Genomic DNA, 22,496 nt, shown 5'->3' with positions numbered 1-22,496 from the left:
TTCCATTTTGTATCATGACAAAGTCAGTTAAAGCTAGTTAACAAAAAGCGTTGGGTTAAAAGCAAAAAAAACAAAAAAACAAAAAACAAATAAAAATAATATATTAAAGCACGCCTTTAAATAAAAATAGAAGCTGAGTTTGTGGCCGACAGATTTAGGTCAGCCTAAAATGTCGCTTATCGTGGGGTTTATCCTAAAATACAACACCGGTTACGTCTATCTCCCTTTAAGCCTGGAGCCATAAAGTCTAGAAATCAGACCTGCAGTTTATATACAGCCATTTTATATGGCGGCAAACGTGCAGCAGTCTTGCTGGAATGAATGAGAATATCCATTAACCCCTCTGGATTATTTCCCGTCAGGTCTAAGTGTGTGCTGCGCGTCTGTTGATTATTATCATTCCCTCATATTATTATTCACATAAAACATAAACTTAGGTGTAAAAAGGGGGCTTTTTACCTATCTGACTTTATTAAATAAATGTTAGAAATCGAGTGAAAAGCACGCACAGCTACGCACGCACGCACAAAGGGACAACAAAAGTAACCACTTTTTAAAAGATTTGTATTGATCCCATAGCGTGTATCCAAGATGATCAAATCCTCTCCCACTAAATGAAGTATGATCTACATTTAAAAACAAAACAAAACTGTATGGTGTTGTAAAAATTAGTGACCCACAAACTGTTTGGAATATAAACCTTTGAGATTTTATTTCTTCGTGCGCATTAGATATGCCCATTACTTTGCACAATTTCAACCTGAGAACTGCTGAATTGAATATACACAGAAATAAATTTTCTGCAGAGTTTTCTTGCGGAACTTTTCCAAAAATCTTATTATTATATGACAACATACAATAAAACATCTTCAGGTCAGTTATATGCAGACAGAAATGATTCTGGATGTTGTGGGAAAATAGACTTTCTTAAATCACAAGAAGAGAAGGGGAAAAAGAAAAACACATCCCTGTCACTGTGAAATGAATATGACAGTATGTCTGTGCCTACCTTAACAATAAAATCCTGAGGTGGTTACATATTTTAAAGCGGCTGAACGTCGAGTCAAACTTCCTTCATATCTCAATTCACGGCAATGACATTGATCTGAGGAGCGCCACCCAGTGGGCAAACACAACAGGCCCACACTGGAACGCAACACCAACGGAATATTCCTACCACGGCAAGATGCTGATACAAATGAGGCCGGAAAGGTCCGTGAACACAAGTTTCAGTGCTCCCAGCCGTTGTTTTTCAGGCCCTTAGTCACAGTTAATAACCTTGGTCTCAGACGCTTTATTGCACTGCACTCCAAACGCTCCAGACGAATCCGCGTTTTATGGCCAAGTTACTGGAGCAACTGGGAGGATGTGCAGCAATCAAAGCGGCATTCCTGGGAGCCTCACAGGATGCACAGTATAAGGAAGGCTACAGGGCCCTTATTAGCTTATGACAGGCTATTCAAGTTGTTTTCAGGGCCCTAGTGCTGATTATAAAATCACATTGAACACTTTTTCTTTTTTACCATCTTTTCATGTGCAGTTACCTCCGTTTGCATGTAAGATTCCCAGCTTGTTTATGTCCTAACATACTTATGTAAGGTCTTTGGATTAAATCACTCCACATAATAAATAAATGATGATACTGTTGGTGGCGACTGTACTCACAGTATGGGGTTTCTCCGTGTCTTTATTTACCCCATGTGCTACTGCTGGTTCAGGCTGACACCGGCTGACTTGAGCGTCCAGTAACAGCTACAACACTTCGTGGAGCCACATGAGAAAACAAATACATTTGTTTTTTTGTTTTTTAATTAGATCTACGCGATTTTTTAAGTGTCAAGATCGTTTCAGATTGACTTAATAGGAATGTAAGGTCAAAAATAAGCTTTTTCACATCCCCCTCCCAGAAATGAATGAAAGCCTTGTAACGGATATCAAATAATAACTGCAGAGGATCTGATTTCCAGCCACGAGGGAATAAAAAGCTTCAGACCTACATATCATGCATCTGATACGACCCACGTGCTGGCATATAAAACAAAATATTGGATTACGTTTCTTTTGGAGGCTTTGCTCTTTTATCAGAGGTTTGCCCTTTGGATGAATTTGGAAAGTAATCCAACTTTTACGAGCAAGGGCTCAACAAAGCGCATGTAGTAGGGTCAAGCGCAGATGTTAAATATCAGTGAATCTCAGACTTAAGTGTATGAGACGAACAAATTTGTATCAGATTATGACTTTACTCATTCCACAACTATGCAATGCCGTGGCAAGCGTTTTTGGACCAGCTGATCACTATCAGTGGTGTCAAAAATCAGGAGGGGGGTCTGTTAGTAACTCCAAAACCTAGAAAAAAAACGTTTTTAAATCCCCAGACTTCTTGTATTTGCACAGGAACACTGAAAAGATGGCGGGGGGAAGTCAAACGTTTCGGCCCGCAAAAGATGTGTGTTCGAGCTAAAATTGGGCCAAATCAAGATCCATTAAAGGGGACAGAAAGATACACGTGCGTGCGCAAGTAAACTTTAATCATATAGTGGAAAAAAATAGGATTTTTTTTAAATGCATCTTGATGTATATTATTAAATAAAATGAAGGGAAATCATACAGATGCGTAAGCACCCCCATGCAACCATTAGACTTTAACATCTGTCGAGCTTAATAATAATAATAATAATAATAATAATAATAATAATAATAATAATAATAATAATAATAATAATAATAATAATAATAATAGAGCAAATTATGTTAAAGGTGTATAAATAATTATTTATGGAGAGTGGCACTTTAAAATCTCGTCCTCCTGTCCAGGTAATGATATAGATGTGTGTGTAAAAGAGAGAGGTGCGTGTCCGCTGTCTTTGTTCAGTTTTTTTTATAGCAGGGGGTTCGTGGTGTAGTACTGTAAACGGTCTCTGTTCAGTTTCTTCTCCTTCATCCTTCTGTTTTGGAACCAAATCTTGACCTGGCGATCTGTCAGGTTGAGCATCCGCGAAAGCTGCAGACGCTTCTCTTTGTTGATGTAAACACTGAAGAAGAACTCTCTTTCCAGTTCCCTGATCTGATATTTGGAGTATGGACATCTCTTCTTGCGCGTCCTCTGGCCACCTGGAAGACAACAAAAGGCAAAAGATCGTCTCTTAAGATTAACATGGACCCCTTTGCACCCGCGTGAGATCGCCAGTGTATTTCTCGCTGATAAGCAGCCCCAGCTTTGGAGTTCAAGTATCTTCCCCCTACACTCAGGCCTACAGGATCAAGACTTGTAAACATAGGCTGGGATTGATAGTAAAACACGTTGGGCACTAAAGATTGCCTGTCGGAAGTTGTGAAAGCGTATTGAAATCTGTAAAGTGAGGGGGGGGATCATCTTGGCTGTTTTGGGGATTGAAGGCGTAGGCCTAAACGACACATGGGAGTATCATGTATCTGATATTCTTTTACTGTTCCCTATTGATCTCGCTGTGGGTAGAGAGCTGTTATTTTAGCTTTAGCACTGTAAATGCTGTCATGGAAAGCAGCTGGTGCATTAAAGCCTTGCAAATCCAGTGAATTTGTAAATATTTATCCAAAGACGCAGGGTTAAGCCTAAACTCTTGTCCAGAGTCAGATTTAAACGCCCAACGCACTCCACTTTACACTGCGCGGAATAAACAAGAAGGCTAAATCTTAAAATGATCCAAAAATGGCTTATAATCAATGCAGAGGCTCTGTGGTGTGTTTAAAATATCTAGGTCGCTGTTAGGCTGTTATGTCAGCAGTATTTTTTTAAAAAATAAAATAAAATAAAAATTAACATTTGGCATATAAATGTTTTACAAGGTAATTATAAAAGTCCATACAAGCGCACAAATGAAGGAGAAAAAACAGAGGCCATGTTGGAAATCTTGAAGACGAGCTTAACGCCAAAGTCTTCACGGCCAATTTCAATCCCAAGCACGTGATCTTGTCGTTTATAACATAGTTTTGTTGTAGGGTAAATCTGCAGGCCCTCCATAAACCTTACGTGCTTATAAAACTGCATATAAAAAGCTTTAAGAGCAAGGCGTAAGATTTTTCTCTGTGCATTAAGCAGGTTCACTCACTGCTGCTTTTGCTCTGCTTCTCCTCGCCGTGGCCGGAGGACGACTTGGGGCTGCAGCTCTCCGCCGTGTCGGAGCCCGGGTGCGCAGGAGCTGGGCTTGCTTTGGCGTGTCTCTCCGTGTCTGTCGCGTGTGCCGTCGGCGTTGCGCCGTTCTCTGCGCTCCCGTAGGCAGTGTCGAAAAACTGATCGAACGCCTGTGGCAGGACCCCGTTCCTGCCAACGCTGCCATAGAAGCTGGGCGTCGGGTTGGAGGAGCTGCAGTGGCTGGCGCTGGGGCTGCCTTTCACCAGGATCTCTCCCCCCCGAGAGGTCGGGCTCGTCCAGCTTTCCCTGTGCACGATGTCCTCAGCGAAGCAGTGCGATAGGCTCCCCCTGCTGTGGTGCCATTTACTTGAAGTATCAATGCCATAGTCTCTGAAAGCCACATCTCTCACGGATGGGACCTGTGGCAGAGCTGAGGACTGGTAGGAGTATGTCATGGGGCAAGAGGACTGGCTCTGGGTTAAATAATGAGGGAGACCCGAGAACTCTGCTCCGGAGACGTAGTAAGTGCAACTCGGTAAATACATATTGGAGCCAGAGATCCGTTCATCAAAATCCATATTCTGTGGCTGAAAACGTCCTATAATAATCCTTGCATAGTTCCTCCGCGACGCTGCGCTCCAGTCACTTTGAGGCAGACTGGTGGAGCAGAAATCCTTAGACGTACAAGCTGACGTCGGGATCCATCTCTATCCATTCCTGAGGGCCAAAGCCATGTGACCACTGGCAGAAAATGACAGATAGCCTACGTCTCAACGTGTAGGTTATATGAGTGAAAGAGTTTATGAAGTCGATCTTTGGCCGTGTGGAAAAGGAAAAATACTGAAACGGAATTTTGCTCAGAACTATTTTGGATATGATGGAAGAGCTGAGCCTCTTATACACTGATTTTCATTGTTCCAGTGGGGTTATCTGGCTGAAGGCCTATTAGTGCCATGCTACAGGGTGGAAAACCCCTGAATTATATCAATTTTTACGCAGGCCAAGCATACCTGCAAATATATTATTTTATTTTTTCTTTCTTTCTTTCTTTCTTTCTTTCTTTCTTTCTTTTTACTGTTTTTAAACCTAACATTCGCCTTAACCCCGACCTCAGCACAGACACCTGAACGATTTTGAAGATGAAGATCAGGTTTTCGGCCGCGTCAGCAGCAAAGATACACACCCGGTTACGCACGTAAGGGTTAAACTTTGAGACACAGATGACAACATTTAGATAGAACAGATGATCTGTTGAGTTTGATAGTTTGACAGATTCCAGTTTTGAAAATAAAAAAAATGGTGCTCAGTCACACATGCGTCAATTAATTAAGAAATTAGAAGCCTGTAAAATGGGATTATTTCTTGTCTGCGGATTTAATATAGCTCCTCTGGTTATATGGCGACCAATCAAGTCCACAAATGTGGGGCGATGTGAGACATTGTGTACTTTTGTTTTTCAGGCATCCGCACAGATTCACACCCAGGAGCAAACAGATAACAGACTGTGAGGCTTTTTTTCCATTATATTTTTATATTTGAAAAGTTTTTTGTTCAGACCAGCATTTCCATGATCGTTAAAACATACTTTTCTATTTAATACCACATTTCCCCAAAAAATATATTGAACCGCAGTTTTGTTTTTTTTGTTTTTTTGATTTTTTTTTTTTTGCGTAAAAGTTTACAAACCTTTTTTCACGCCTCACGTGCTTTCACCTGTTTGGGGAGATTATAGTATAGCTTATTAGGATAATATATATATATATATATATATATATAGCCAGCGTGTTTGATGTTTAATGTAGACATTTACGTGTTCATGTACTATGGATAATAGAGGTATTTGTCGAAGGGGTTCCAGTCTTTGGATCGCTTGTTCTCTCATTGCAACGCCCAATATAAACCTTTGGACACGGGCGATTTCCCACACTCCAACCCATTTTCATTTGTCATCACTGCTGACTAAGTGGGCACATGTGTCACATATCACTAAACCCGTTGTGCAGTCAATTTTAGAATTTCGTCCAAATATATCAAAGCCTGTGAATTTGTCATCTGCACGGAAGCATTACGAGACTCTAATATTTCACCCACGTGGCTGTCTCGTTGATTTGAACGGACTGCGTGTGCTTATTGCTATGGCACTAATATTAATTTAATTGTTAAAATCGTCTCGAACATTTTCACCCAGTTTAAATTCTTTTGCTAATTATTCGTCCCGTCGTATTTATAGCAGCATCTGTACTAAACCGAGCCTGCAGGTGTGAATCGGTATGTCACATCCTTAAATCATGTTATATTTAAATAGATATTCAATCCAGGAAAAAAAGGACATGCAATGTTAAAGCCGTACATTAAAATGTAAATTGACACACTAATTGATATAAGAAGGAGGCTGGAGGCTGTAATCGTTTACAAGCAAGTTTAAAACCAAATCCAAAAAAGTGTTTCGATTTATTTTTGATTTATTTTTTTCGGAGTGGGTCTCTTTTGTTTACACGTCAAACACAGCACTCACCTTCAAAGACAAATGTTCAAGTGGAAACAAACAACGAAATAGTTTTATTTTCCAGCACTTCTTAATATGTACGAGGATTTATGAATAAAGCATACAGACTGCTCACTTTGCAACAGCTCTGCGTCTATGAGCCTGGAGCATGAACGATGACTCGGGAGGAAAAAATGGGAATGATTTGGAGGACAGAAAGATTTTCAAGACAGCCAAATATTACTAGAAACGTGTCCCTCTGTCTAATTTAAGTAGTTAAAACTATATCGGTAACCCCTAAGGAGTTGTCATGCGCTCGTTTTAAAGTAATTTATAACGTCGCTTTGACCAGCAAAGAGATCGTACGACGATATTTATTTCAGTTTAATGAAAATCTGAATGTTCGCTGTAATGAAGTTTAAAAATGGACAGAAAACTGGACTCTGGGTGCATCTGTAGGAGCAAATAAAATATATGTTGTTTGTTTGTTTTGTTTTTAAAAAGTCTAATTAAATGCCTTAATAAAACCTTCTGGATTCGAAAATTCAGTCTCGTGTTCATCTTTGAAAGTTTAGCAAATAAAGACAGCAGTTGGGCTAAAATCAATCCCACGTGGATGATTAGATAAGTGTGGATTTCAGCCCCTATTATCCTGACAGACAAATGCATGCGAGCAGTGGATCCAGTGTTGAGTGTGTTTAGGCATGACTCTGATCTCTGATCAAGAAAATCAATAATACCCAAAGCTGGAGAAAGGCAGCTCTTTTCGAACATTCCAGTTTGCTCGTGGGTGCCAGGAGTCTGCCTTCAGCTGCAACAAATAAAGATCTTTGCTCTTGTCTGAAGTTCATTGCACAACCTTCAACGCCAACATCCAGCTATGCAAATACACAAGAATATAAAGGAATGCTAATGTCCAGCATTAAACCCAGGGTCATTTTGTGCAGCATGATGAGTTAAGCTTCACTTTTCGTCTTTTCCCCCGTCTTCTTATTTTTAGCCATTTAGGCTGTAGGCCACACGTTCGTTAGGCTATCTTGTAAATGTTCTTGGCTCCAGTTTCCTCCTTGTCAAACGCTATCATTTACATTTAAAGATAAAGTTTAAAGATTCAAATCAAACTAAACAGCAGGCCTGTTTTCACTCTTTTACCGATTAATCCAGCAGCAACCTTCAGGTCTGCACAATACAGGACGTTTTGGAGTGAGATGCATTTACCTGTGTAGCTGTTAGGGGGAGCAATGGCACAACCCAACAAGAAGAAGCCCCGCACTTGTAGACAATTCACACATGGGGAAGATTTTGAATCCATCTTATGGTGGGAGAATATTTAAAACAACCTCATTTATTGCCAAGAAGCCAGCCAGCAAAATGCGTACAATGCAATTTCTAGATTTCGAAATAATGAGCGGTGTTAGAAAGTATCCTAACGAAACTCCGAAATAGACGGTAAAGTCAGTGTTGTTTGTTACCCTGGACGGCACAATGTGACTGAGAAGAGAGGGTCACACTCACCAGAGGGTGCTGCCTGGTTAGCGTTTAAAATGCTCCTTTTTATGGCACAGGTCCATCCAAATATAACCGGAGCAACCGGCCTCACAGGCCTTCAGCACGGTTAAGTTAATAGCATGACTTATATTACTTCAGTCACGCAGTCTTATTTTACACAACACATTTTTTTATTCCTCCAGTTATTAGATAAGCTTTTTAACCTGCAGTTTGCTGCTGCAGAATGTTAATTGATCTCGTTTGGAAATGAGATATTTTGAGGTAATTGTGATATTGGATTACTGAGGCGCAATACTTTGAGCGAGAGGTGAAGAGAGGTTAACGAACTGATTGGTTACGCGCTCTTACTTTATGAATTCGACATAGAAACATTTCTAAGTTGCAGTCAGCTTGTGTGTAATGAGGTATGCTGCCGATTATTAAATCTGATGATTAATAAATCAGCAACCTATTGAAACAGTTTCAGGCCACATTTTTTCAATGACGGGATTTCTCAGTATTATTTAATAACGACTCAACAAATGTATTTTTTGCTTCAAAAAACAAACAAAAAAAATCGTATTAAAATATAATTTAAAGTAAAAAAGGTTGATTGGATTGTTTCTTTTATAACATAGATAAAAAGGAAAATAACTTTTAAATGATATAGAAAATATGCCCAGGAATATTATTTGGCGAAATGAAAAAAATTGAATGAAAAATGTATTTAAACTCAAAGCTTTTATGATATATATATTATATATGTATATATTTATTCATACCAAGCTCTTTCGTTGGATGTTTTAATAACAATGGGAATACGAAGTGTGTGTGTGTGTGTGTGTGTGTGTGTGTGTGTGTGCGATTATAATTATTAACATCCTTATTTCACTTTGCCACGACTTCATATTTGTCAGATATGTCTTTAAAAACATACTTCCATAGTACTGCGATATTTGAACGATATGCTAAAGCTATTGATTAAATGCTATTGCTAATGAGATAAACAATAGTGTTGAACTCTTACCTTGGCTGATCAATCAGGCGACACATTTTAATAATAGACTTGTTTGTCAGGTTTAAAACAACGAGGATTTTCTCTTTTTCTCATTCTTACTCTCTCTCTCTCTCTCTCTCTCTCTCTCACACACACACACACACACACACACACACACACACACACACACACACACACACACACACACACACACACACACATACACACACTTACTCATTACTTGTGTGGAGACAGACATGAAGACAAATGTTTGCAGTCGATGAGCAGACGCGCTGCGCTGTGCTGACGGAACATCGCCACTAGATGGCGACATAAAATCTTCTAATGGTAAAAAGGCTCCAGGCTCAACGACAAGACTCTCCTTAAAGGCCTGTTGGCCTACATACAGGAAACATACTGCACTGATTGTTGAAAATGATATTCTACCAGGAGAAGGATTTTGGAAAGCCATCTTCTTCTTCTTTTTTTATTCCAACCGGACAGGAATAAAAATGAGCAATGAAAGACACGATTACACTCTCAAACATTTATTATTAAAATAAAAAAGTTGGCCATTGCTGTCAAAAATGGGAGGATAGATGTTGCAGTCATAGTATTTACATGTTTAAATATGCCTATATTATCTTGAAAGCCAGGAAATTAATGTAGGTTATCAGCTCGTTGGCAGGAGAATTCCTTTGAACAAAAGAAGAAAAACTTAAAAAATAGAGAATTGCGGATAAACTGGAGGCCAGTGCTGACAAGCCAGTCTCGAGTTTGACATTTACCTAACTACTGGTTGATACTAAAGGATAAAGTTTATTTCAATAAGTTCAGTAAGTAGATGGCTTTAAAGCTTGTTTTTTTTTCGAGCCGCCAAGAACGTGTGTGAAGAATTGAATCCTGTAATTAATATGTGAATTTGACCGTGATTACCTGAGCCTGGCCTGTTTATATGCAGTGACATTTTTATTTAGCATTACACTGTCTATAAATGTTTTCACTGTTAGTGATTCAGCTTTGATTTCAGTGTTGTATTAAGTAGAAGAAAGGCCCGTGAGTGGACAGCGTGTATCTTCTTCTTCTCTTCTTTTAGTTTTTTTTTTTTTTTTTTTTTTTTTAAAGCAGAATGTCTTTGGTTAATAATATTAAAGCATCCCACGCACAATTGCCTTGGTCAACGTGTTCCAAAGCATTTCCGATCTTCTGTCAACAGGCCGTATAGGCTGGTTCCAATTAAAACAGGAGAAGGAAATGTGCAGGACAAAACAGAGCCTCTCTGGCGACAACAAAAGCGTTGATAAAGTAATAAATTATAGCACAGGTATTTTTTTTCTTTTCTTTCTTTTTGTTTTGCTTTCTTTTTTTCGGATTAAAGGCCATCTATGTCCACCTTTCACCGTCCTCGGAGCTAACTGGAGCTCTTGAATTTATTGACGACTTTTTTCTCCTTTACGCGCCTGTTTTGAAACCAGATTGTCACTTGTCTCTCTGTCAGGTTTGTCTGCGCAGATATCCTTCTCCTTTTGTCTTTGGTGATGAATTTATTGGTGGCATATTCTCTTTCCAGTTCCTTGAGCTGCACCTTGGTGTATGGCACACGCTTCTTTCTCCCACGACGCACAGAGTTGTCTCCACCAGAGATTGTTTCTGGGAAATAAAGCATATCAGTTCGTTAATCTGATGGATTGATTTAAAAAATGCATCAACCAATATATTTTTAAAAAGTCCAAACACAAACTGAAGTGGGGGAAAAAACAATCTGATATATATATAAGCCCTGCAATCACGTGTTTTTGCAAGTTTGATTACACACGCCGGCAAACACTGCATATTTCTGTATGAATAAAGAAAAAAAGAAAAAAAGAAACTTAAATACCTTGTAAAGTGGATTTCCACAGAGGATTTGACTGTGGTTGCTCCTTGGTGCAGTAAACTTGACCACTCCAACCGTTGGTGATGGCCCATGGCTGGTAAGGCTCCATGGGCAACAGAGACTCGTGTCTTGGCTCAGATGGGGCGCTCAGCGCAGGTACGACAGGGACGTCCAAGTAGCTGGGTTGGTAAGGGCCAGAGGAATACCCCTGATAAAACGCAAATTCTTTCGCTCTAGAAGAGAACTCCTCACCAGAGACCGATGAGTCTATGTACTTATCGCCATAACCAGAAGGCTGTGCGCACGCTTTAACACTGCCGTGTGACATCCTACAAGGGTAATAACTGCTGCCAAAATATCCATAGGGCAAAGATGCATTGGGCGAGCTCTGAGTCGCAGAACAGGGGCTGCACTGTTTGCCAGGTTCCCCCATGCCAGACACTGGCACCTCACTCGCAGTGTAGGTGGTGCTGGGCGCCAGTGAGGTTGGATGCGCTAACAGATTCCTGCACTGATTTGCAGCAAAATTGCCTCCGGTAAATCCTTCCATGTTCTTGCTTCTTTCATCCAAACCGTTCTCGTACAGAAACATCACCGGGTCAATCCAGTGCGAGTGGAGGAGTAATGAGGCGGTCATAGCATTCCCTACATTGAGACGACCAACTCTTTTTCAAAATCCCCTCGACTGAGCCCAGACAGGGACTCGGGCAGAGTAACGATACCAACACGCCTGAGTACGTAAAGATCGTAAGGTTATTGGCCAGGGCCAAGCACGTGATATGCAAAGGAGACGATAAACGTCTTGACATGAGATAACGCAGATCAGGCTCTGAGTTTGAGAAGACACCGCACGTCAGTGCATCCAGTATTTGCCAACAAGACCCGCAGGCATTTTTTTTCTATCGGAAACGATTTTTGGAGTCTCACACCGAATGAACCTCGTGTGCAGGCAGTCATATTTTATTAGTGTGTAACGCACTGTTTGAAATAAGCAGTAAGTGATTATTGATTTTTTTTCCCTCTCCCCTGCGAAGTTGTATGCACACGCGCCCGTACAATCAAACATGTTTTAACTTGATTGATAAAGAAAATAATACTTCCACACTCCCAGTGTTTGGTGGGGTTTAAACCAGATTTGCAAACATTACATCTTTTTAATGCGCTTTAAGTAAAACGTGCAGATTTTTACTAAATGACAGACTCCCCCCCCCCCCCCCCCCCCACACACACACACACACACACACAAACAACAAAGCTGTAAACACATCTCTTAAGGATATATTCTAATGCATTTTATGAAGGAAATCAAAAATCAAACCGTTCTCACGTTTAGCAAAAACAAATTTGGGGTCCAGAAAATACAACAAACATTGCGCATTTGGTTGCACTCTACCTCATGCGAGTGAGACGCGGCCGGAGGGCCAAGGTCAAGTTGAAGTTGCAGTGTTGCCAAAATGACACTTAAAGCACAAAGACAAAGAAGCGCTAAATTCCGCGGACTGCTTGGGCGGCACCGGTTTTCACGAGGAGTAACTGGAATTTGCACTATTCCCTTCCTATGATAAGACTTTGCAATTAAGTAAGAATAAAATCTATTTGATTTGAAATGATCCAAATCAAAACTAAAGGTTAAGTGTTTCTACATCCCTGTATTGTAAATAATAAGAATAAGAATAATGAAGGACTTTCTGGGAAATATGCTAAACCTATATCTTTGTAGGGTCACGTGGGTTACTATTTTCCTGAGTCAGAGCTTTAAAAAACTCGGAGAATTGGGGCAGATATTACCATAAACAGGTGCTATATGCTCATTGGTCTGCAGTGCAACCAGCAACAAATCCAATGTTTACATTTTAGCCCGTGTGGAAGTCTGTGCAAGCGAGTCTGCCACTGAAAAGGTGAATACGGACTGGAGGGAACTTACATACTATTTAGATTTATGTGGTTATTTTAAGTTTGAAACCACAAACGCAGAGGAATGTATACCCAACTAAATTTGAGCACATTTTAAAAAAATATATGTTTATATATATGTGTGTGTGTTTTTAATAGCGTTTTCCCACCTTTTGAGGCCATAAATCTTTATGGCCAAGTTCATAGCTAATAGGCAAGAGTGAGTAGTAGTCTAGGCTGGATTTCAGGGGAAAAAAACTCATAATGCTTATTGTTTTTATCGCTTTTTGTTTTGTTTTTTTTGTTGCATTGTCACGATAAACTACCCTGAATCTGCTTTTTGTTAAACATTATGCTACTTCGCATTTTTTTTCCATCTAAAAAAACCCTCCGCATTTCAAAAGCGGCTGAGCTACAATAAATGAGAGCTGGCTCGAAAGGAATCTGAGCCAAGTTGTTCACACATTAAAAAGCGGATGCCTTTCTAAACTGAATATAACAGCTAGTAGAAATCGGTTTTTGAGCAGTTTACTCAACTGAAAGTCGATCACGGACTGAAAATTAGGGAAAATCAGTAAAGATGATTTCAGTGTGTTCCTACACACAGACACACACGCAAGATTCAGCATTAAACTACTTTGCGTAATTTTGTCTGAAAATTCAGTGATTAACTGATGGCAATACTGACCAGGAAACTGTGATTGCAGATTCTAAATACTGGACTAATTATCACAAACACAACAGAAAGAAGACAAAGATCCTAGAAATGTATAAATTAAATATAGAAGAAGACAAAAAACCTCTGAAGTTAGGCGGCTAACATATATATATATATATATATATATATATATAAAAACACTATAGATAGATAAACATATTAATTGTTAATTTTAATTTCATTACATTTTTAAATTAAAGACAGAAAAGATAAGCCACCATTTATTACATTTGGAACTAAAAAATACCGAGGATGTGTTTTTTTTTTTTAACACGATCAACATTAGAATATATCAACTTTTTGCAAACAATGAAAGAAGTTTTAGGCAGAGCCTGAAAGAACCTCGTTTGGCTGACACGATCCATGAACAAATACACATATTATTTATTTATTTATTTTGAGAGAGAGAGAGAGAGAGAGAGAGAGCCAAACCCACGGCTGGATGTATAATTTATTTTAAAAAGTAAAAATGCCATAACTTGAGTTTCGGCGTGTCATGCGCGCTGATGTTCGTGTGTTACTGTCTGCGGAGACCAAAGTGCTGCTCTGTTTGCAGTACCTATCAAGTAGATGACAACACAGCTCTTAGCCTACAGTGCTTAATGGACTTTTTATGGGTTTGTCTTGTGATCGCATGACCTATGGCACCTTGGCCTCTCGGTGGTTCTTGGCAAACTAGATCAGAAACATGCCGTCCTCCTGCCTGGCGTAAGTGGGGATATAAGAGAGGGGTAGATTCCCAAACTAATGAGGCGGACAACCTGGTGCAGCAGTTTACCACGGCTTTGTTTCTTAGCCTGACGAGTCAAAGAGCAAAAAATAGAGAGCGGGGAAGAATAAGTTGTTCTACAAGTTTTGCCCCTGCATGTGTTTCTCTATCACGCCGCATCCCATCACTGCATCCCCTCTGCAGCAAAGTTTCCCGTGGCAGCTGTTTGTTCAGCATTTTACCGTGACTACTAATTCAGTAAGACACACGATACGAACTAACATTTGGGAGCTATTTAACTTACTAGTGCTCTGAAGCATGGGGTGAAAATTACGCAGTGCGAGACCAAATAGGAGCTGCACAATGTATTTAAATCTTAAATTGCCATCTCTTTCGCGAGAATTAGCATCCTTCTTTCTGAGTGTGTGAATTTTGACTGCATTTAATTGCGAGTTTGCAGACTGCGCACATTGGGTTATTTGAGGTGCTTCCTGGGCACAACGTATTGCCATTGTACAAGGTCACAATGAAAGCGCAAGAGTAAAAAAAAAATATTAAAACTGAAGTCAATTTGAAGCTAAAATCCAAATAAATAAATCCGTTAAAGACGCCAACATTGTTCTTTATTTTGTTTTTTAAACCGGATAGCACATGACACTCAAGCATCAACTCCCCTATGAACAAAAACAAAACAGCAACATAAAGAAACCATTGCAAACAATAGATAAATATGCAGAGAGCAAACTGCATTTGTAGTTGTTCAATCCTAAGAAGAATTTCTGCTAAACTTTTAGATACATAGATGATAATTCAACATCTTGTAAGTAAAAAATGAAATGAGTGTTTTTACTATAAAAAGGCTAGATCACACAGGATACATGATTTCCTGACAGGAATGAAGTTCTCATTTGATTTGTCACACTTTGTTGGTGCTCTGAGACCTTCAAGAAAAAAAAAGTCCTTGTGGTGAAATGCACCCTAACTACGCTATGTTAGTCCTGTGCAGAGCTGGGCATTGGCTGTGGACGGCGTGGAGGCTGACATTACTGGCCCTCCTCCTCACGCAAAAATTGGAACACTGAGGAGAAATCTTTATTGGCGTAACCACGTGCGCACATCATACGATACATCTGATGGGCTAAGGAGCCGAGAGGGACAGGCGTCTTTGTGTTGGTTGCTGTGTTCTGAGCGAGGCCCAAGTCCTGAAAAAAAAAAGCCCCACATACATTAGAAACACAATCAAAGCGGAAAATGTCATTCTGAAACCACAAGTTAGAAGACCACAGTGTTGTATTAATATAAGCTTGATCCCTTTTAAAAAGAAAAGACGTAAACAAAAGTTCACTGGATTATTTTAAGTTTTGTAAGTTGCTGTCATTAAAGTAAGGCACAGAAATAAATACACCATAAACAAATACTTTATGAATGACAAAACACTTATTTAAAAATAATGGTGCTGCTTGCAATAAGCAGTCTACATCACTGAGAGGAAATGTTATGACTATAAAATAAAATTCCTCCCTCATATGTGTGACCGTGAGGTTTACAAACTAACCTTAGCCATTAGCTGAGTGCCAAAGCCTCCCTGGTAGTTATTCCCAGAGGGGACTCCTTCCATGACTCCTGGTACAGGGTTGTAGGTGTCACTAGACCAACACCGGCCTGAACTCATGTTCAGGATTTGGGCCAAAAGTTTGGGATCAAGACCAAGTCTGTGAATTGAAACCAATGTTAGAATTTAACCACATGTTGTTATTTGTCATCAATTTTCTGTAATGCTAAGTAAGCGTTTTCACCTGATTCCCAAGTTCATTGTCTCAGAAGTCCCGATCATTCCAATAGCTAAAAGCATGTTGTTGCAAATTTTAGCAGCCTACAACAAAATGGTAATATGTTAGGGGACATCTACATTTCTCATTTTGTGAAATGGTTACAAATGAACCTGTGGACACATGATCAGTGTTTCTAAGAATCACAAAGGCCAGATAACGGCTCACACCTGTCCAGTTCCAACTTGACCGCAATAGATCACATTAGCTCCCATGCAGCTCAGGAGTTCTTTAGCAGCAGTAAACTCCTCCTCTGCTCCTCCGACCATGAAAGTCAGTTTACCCGAGCTGGCGGCACCCACACCTGGGAAAGGGAAACCATGGTTACATACAACATCTGGTATACAGTGCTACATTTTTTAAAAGAGTCATTTGTTAGGTAATTTGCCTTCTTTTTAAATTTTTATCAAAGTAGTAACTAATTTTAAAAATATACTATCCATAACCATGCAGCCTTATTAGCAGCTACCGTTCTATGCTTTACACATTCAGCATAGTGTAGAAGAACAGATTTCATTAGTACATCCAGGCCCAGGGCTAGTGGAATATTTTTAGTTTAATATGCCATTTTTAAAAAGATCTTGTTGCATTTTTTTAATTAGTGTTCTGCACTCCCAGTTTCCTGCCTTCTTTAAAATAAAGGTGTTGTGATTCAAATGCAAACAAAAGAGACCCACTACGAAGAAAAAATAAAATAAAAGGGGATATTCTGTCAAATCAAATCTTGTAGGGCATGGAAATGACAAAAATGGGACTGTATGCGAGGTTAAACACACAAAAAATAAAATAAACGTATAAAAATATAAATATAAAATATAATTAAAATCCCCCCAAAAAAGACTTGAATGAAAAATTAAGATGATCGACAACAAATGGAAGAGGTAAAAGCAAATAAGTTGTAGATAAATGTATTTTCTCCCACTGTTGGTGAGGATTTACCCTAATATAAAACCAGCTGTTGCTGGATTCTTTTGTGCATTAACCATGCATTCAGGTTCATATGGGGTTAAAACCTTGGCAAATACAATAACCAGGTGCAAGCCACTGGGTGCCAAGAAATTAACCAACAGTGTCTTATAATTAATCTTAAAGTTTACAGGAACCCAGCAGAGGAGAAGGACCGGGATGGGCGGAATATGTGACTCCCTAATCCTTCTGCGCAGTCTGCCTGAAGCCTTTTGTATTAACGGGACACTGTGCTGGGAGTTACAGCAGGCAAGCTGAGAAGCACGAAAAGCATGAGTAATGCCTTTGAAACTCATCCTGAAATGAGGTACATTTAAAAAACAAAAAAACCCAACCTGTGTGTTATGTTGTAAACCAAAAGCTTTAACAACTATGCTGGCATATCAATATAGTGCCTCTGTGTTGTTCAAAGGAACAGCATGGACACTTGGCCGAGGCATTTAACAATATAACAAGTAGCTGTGATGAAAGAGATAACCACGACTTCTGATTAACTTCATAGACACGCAGAAAGCAGTTAACGACATCCACAGCCGTGTCATCTGCACAACACTGAAAACTGCCTGGATTACAGTAAAGTATAGACGGAAAATTGATTTGATATTGAAGAGTAGTGATGTAACGGGGACAAGTATATGGATTGTATTTATTTTTTATTTTTTTAACTACTGGTAATATTGGATATAATTTATCATTTTAATCATTTAAATATTACCAAAATGTACCCAAAGACACATCTAAAAAGATGAAAATCTAACTTATAATTTTAAACTAGACACAAATGTATTTATTTTATAAGAACATTCAGAGAGTCTAGATTTAGGTTAAAACTGCTTCTTTCGATTAAGATGTGAGATTTGTTGTCATCATTTAGGTTTTGGGAGCGTGTGTGTGTTGCATTCGGAATGTGTGTGTAATCCATTTCTTACACCCTGTGTGTTGTACACTAACCAACAGTTTGCAAGGCTGGGATGATGATCAATTCCAAAGCTAATGTTTTTTGTCAAATGTAATTCAGACTTGTCTAGAGAATTCTGCCATCCAATTCCATGTCATAGACATTCAAAATGAAGCTTTCCTTGTGATATGAACAGTTTTGGACATTGATTTTCCTTTTCAGCATCCCTCTATTACTCTTATTTCTGACTGCGGCCTTTGGTACAGTAAAGATTTCAGTCTGGTTTCTCAATTGGTCCTCACATTTATTCACCCAAAGAAACAACTTTTAAAACACATGTTGACTCAATTACGTTCTCTCCGTGTGTGCTTTTAAGTTTAAGCTTACACCACACTGCCACTGTACTCCTTTTGATTTCTGCCTGACAGAAAGAGAGATGTTCACTTCATTTCGGGGCTAAAGCCTGGTGACTGACGTGCTGTCAGAGCATGACATACGGTTCAGATTGCATTACTTAAACTGCCGCCACCACACAAAGAAGTTTGAGCCAGAAAGCAGGACAACTTTAATCCATGTGCACTACAATGGGGTGGACGCATATAAATCATTAGTAATCTTTAGAGCCAGTCCATAAAAAAAAAAAAAAAGGACCAACTTCAACTCAAAGAAAGTGGCTGTCTTGACAGCGATTAGGTCAAGTTCAAACAAGCTGTGCTTCTTTGTGGATCTCAAGAAAACCAGAGGATGAGCATTCAAAGTAAATCTGGATGTATTGGTAAAGCCAGTGTTCATTAGAGTTGCCATTTTAATCATCTAAAATTCAAATTTTCAAAAGCTAATCACATTTTGTGATGGTACAGGTTTGACAGACATAAACCTCAGAGAGTTAACGTGGATCCATTTCCATGTTTAGATTCTTGTGCTATGCTAAAGTTACTTTGCAAGAAGCCAGCAATTTCACAAATACCATAAAGCTGAACCAAAATACTTCTATCCAGGGAAACAAAAATCTATTCAAATCAAATAAAAAAAATTTATTCATCTTGGTGTAGATTCTCAGTTTATGAAAAAAAAAGAAAAGCTATTTATATTGTCTCTTTGAGACCACCCAACCTTTAAACCAGCTTTTTACTGATTAGCTGCCCCTTGCAAACAAAAGGTTTGAACAGAAGGGGTGGGGGAATGTATCCCCTGTCACTGACATAGAAAGTGAATACTGGAGTAGTCAGAAGTCTCAGCTTTTGGCTTGGAGGAGTTACTTGCATATTCAGTGCTGTGCTCGACCACTTCCTGACTTCTTTGCTTTTTGTCTTTGTTTTTTTACATTTATCTGAAACATGTCAGTGTGGCAAACAAAATTTAATATTAGACAAAGATAACCTTAGTAACTACAAAATGCAGTTTTTAAAATTATTCATTTATTAAGGGGAAATAATGATTTTAAGTCCAGACTTTGTTAGGTCACCTCACAACCTTCTTCTTTATGTTTTTGAGCCATTAAGAGGTGGACTTGGTGTACTGTTCTGTTTTGGATCAACGTCCTGCAGCACAATCCAAGTAAATTTGAGCTTAAGGCCACAAACTAAAGGCCAACCATTCTTCTTCGGGATTTTCTGGTAGAGAGCAGAATTTAACATTCCATCAATTATGGCAAACCATTCAGGTCTTGAAGCAGCAAAGGAGCTCCACACCATCATACTACCACCACCATGTTTAACTGGCATGATGTTATTTTTATGAAATGTGTTAGTTTTACTCCAGATGTAATGGGACACAAACCCTCCAGAAAGGTTAGTTTTTGTTTTATCAATCCACAGAATAATTTCCCCAAAAGCCTTGGTGATCATCAAGATATTTTTTGGCAAATGTGAGATGAGCCTTTGTGTTCTTCTTGGTCAGCAGTGGTTTTCCCCTTGGTACTCTCCAATGAATGCCATTTTTGTTCAGTCTCATTGTTGAATCATGAACTCTGACTTCTCCAGTTCTTTAGATAATGTTCTGGGTTCTTTTAGTGACCTCCTGGATGACTCACTGATGCACTCCTGGAGTCATTTTGGTAGGCCGGCCACTCCTGGCAAGGTTCCCTACTGTTCCACGATGTTTCCATTTGTGGATAATGGCTCACACCATGCTTCACTGAAGTCCCAAAGCATTACAATTGGCTTTGTAACCCTTTCCAGACTTATTGATGTCATTAAGTCGGTTCCTCAGCTGTCCTTGAGTTTTTTTTAGATCATACCACTGGTAAGTTTAAATAGCTTTGTTCCCCCTTAATAAAGAAATCATTATTTAAAAAATAAAAATAACTGCATGTTGCATTTAATTATTTTAATCCAGTTATCTTTATCTAATATTTAAGTTTCTTTGATGATCTGCAGCATGAAACCACTATGAAAAAAAAAAGAACAACCAGGAAGGGCAAATACCTTTTCACAGCATTTGACCTTGTCCATGTTTGTTAACCATCTACCATTGCTAGCCTACATGAAAGAAAAGCTGCAATGCATCAGTCTCTCATTGCTATCAGAAGAATGTCCTCAGGAGTATTAGGATATAAGGACATGTTATTAATTCCCTTAAATTACTTTGTTCTACATAGTAATTTAATGGGAAGCCAGCAATGTCACAAATACTATAAAGCTGAACCAAAATACATCTATCCAGGGAAACAAAAATCTATTCAATTCAAATAAAAATTGTTTATCAAATACTCAAACTACTTAACTGTAATATGTTTGAAAAACACAGGTGAAAACTAATAAATAAAATATTAAACTTACCTCCTGATACAGGTGCATCCATAAAAACTGCCCCCATCTTCTCAGCATCAGCAGCCATTTCTTTTGACACAGCTGGGTCAATAGTGCTGGAGTCAATGAGTAGGGAGCCTTTCTTTACCTTTCTGTTGATAAAGGTTCAATTAGTTTAGCTAAATCTGAGATAAGAGATAAGGGAGTATGACATGGAGCACATATTCAAAGAGAAGCAAAAATAGTACTTAAGAATGCCATTGGGTCCGGTGTAAACGTCGATGACATTGGGACTAGAGGGGAGCATTGTTATAATACGATCAGCCTTCTCTGCTACCTCAGCCGGATTATCCACAATCTGAGGAATAAAGACCCCAAAAACAAACAGGCACATACACAAAACAAAAAAAGTTTTACAAGATGTACAATCGTTTTATTTTTTTAACACAAAGATGTGCGAACATTCAGCTTAGACTACCTGAGCACCCAGCGCTTGCACTTCCTTGCAGGACTCTGGGAACACATCGGTAGCAATGACTGGGTATCCATGCTTCAGCAAGTTCTTCGCCATTGGGTTTCCCATATTTCCCAGACCAACAAACCCCACCTGTGTCTTTGAGGCCATAGACCTTGTGGATACTGGAAAGCAACCACCAAATTGAAGATTATAAGACACACTGTCCCCGTTATTTGGAGAAGTAATTTAATTTTAATAATTACCTGAATTTCAAATTATGAAATTAATTAATTTGATTTAAATATATATTTAGATCTTCCCTCATCAGTTTCTCTAAACAACTGCAAAATTTTATAAAGATGCAGACCATGTCTATGTCTACAGTGTGTAGTGGTAATATTGCATAATGTGCCTTGGATAAAAAGGCAAGACAACGTAAGACGTGAGACCAAACGATGACAATTTTTGTCCTGGACCGTTTTGAAATAATGAGTAGTGTGTAGCTCTGGTAGACAACTCGCCGTCAAGGAGGGTGTAATCTTTAACAAAAAAAGATCCTTAAGCAGTTAATCGTTAACAGAATGCCCTGCAGCAGCTAAACTCAGTCCAGCGAAATTTCTACTCAAACTTCTCTCTCCACATTTCAAGAAAAAATGCCGTTTTCACACCACGAAGATCCTTCAAAGAATAACTTTGGGTTGCAAAGTACGCGAGGCGCCCTACGCAGTGCGCACACGGTCTCAGTTTACTGTACTTACCAAACCCAAAGTCAACATGCTTGCAACACCTTCCTACTAGATACCGAGACCCCCTCAACACAGCAGCCATACTTCTTTCCTCTTGACCTTACGTGTGACGTAATAGTACGTACAATGATGACGGCTGAGCCCTCCAATCAATTTAGAGATCTGCACAGTACCGCCTACCGGTTTCTGCCACTGAGCTACAGGGGAGGGTCAAGACTGAAAAATAAAAACCCGTCCATTCTCTTCCGCTTATGCTTAAAACATAAATAAATAATAAATAAAAATAACAGAATGCCCAACAGTTCACATCACATACTATATTACATCTTGTATTTCATTTATTCTATTTCTTATAAATTCTATTCACGGTGCCTGTGGGCAGTAACTTATGTATTCCTATTTAAAAAGAAACTAACATTCTATATACACACATATCCTCTCTCTTTATGAATATATATCTAGAAGTGTGCCCGATTATGCTTATGTGTTTTCTTGCAGATAGCCAAAGCCACAGCTCCACGGTGTTGGAAGAATTATTCAGGTCCTGTAAATAACTATGCCAGTAAATAACTA

General features: G+C 39.0%; 3 protein-coding genes across 3 annotated transcripts; all 3 read right to left on the bottom strand.

Annotated features, from left to right (window-relative positions):
- Positions 1-804: 804 nt before the first annotated feature.
- Positions 805-4,828, bottom strand: hoxa11b (homeobox A11b). Its single transcript, XM_006801403.3, has 2 exons — positions 4,089-4,828; positions 805-3,111 (listed from the first exon to the last, which is right to left on the bottom strand). Exons 1-2 carry the CDS (start codon positions 4,687-4,689, stop codon positions 2,879-2,881), a joined length of 834 nt encoding a protein of 277 aa, XP_006801466.1. The 5' UTR covers positions 4,690-4,828; the 3' UTR covers positions 805-2,878.
- A 4,910-nt stretch (positions 4,829-9,738) lies between these two features.
- hoxa13b (homeobox A13b) lies at positions 9,739-11,649 on the bottom strand. Its single transcript, XM_006801404.3, has 2 exons — positions 10,961-11,649; positions 9,739-10,731 (listed from the first exon to the last, which is right to left on the bottom strand). Exons 1-2 carry the CDS (start codon positions 11,592-11,594, stop codon positions 10,493-10,495), a joined length of 873 nt encoding a protein of 290 aa, XP_006801467.1. The 5' UTR covers positions 11,595-11,649; the 3' UTR covers positions 9,739-10,492.
- Positions 11,650-14,878: 3,229 nt separating this feature from the next.
- hibadhb (3-hydroxyisobutyrate dehydrogenase b) lies at positions 14,879-22,043 on the bottom strand. Its single transcript, XM_006801405.3, has 8 exons — positions 21,936-22,043; positions 21,199-21,359; positions 20,969-21,078; positions 20,751-20,872; positions 16,277-16,410; positions 16,074-16,150; positions 15,833-15,989; positions 14,879-15,479 (listed from the first exon to the last, which is right to left on the bottom strand). The coding sequence occupies exons 1-8, from the start codon at positions 22,003-22,005 to the stop codon at positions 15,321-15,323; spliced, it is 990 nt and encodes a 329-aa protein (XP_006801468.1). The 5' UTR covers positions 22,006-22,043; the 3' UTR covers positions 14,879-15,320.
- Positions 22,044-22,496: the final 453 nt, after the last annotated feature.

This window comes from Neolamprologus brichardi, chromosome 11 (genome assembly GCF_056152115.1).
Source record: "Neolamprologus brichardi isolate AB-2024 chromosome 11, ASM5615211v1, whole genome shotgun sequence".
Classification (NCBI taxonomy): domain Eukaryota; kingdom Metazoa; phylum Chordata; class Actinopteri; order Cichliformes; family Cichlidae; genus Neolamprologus; species Neolamprologus brichardi.
This window is presented reverse-complemented; position numbering and strand designations above follow the sequence as displayed.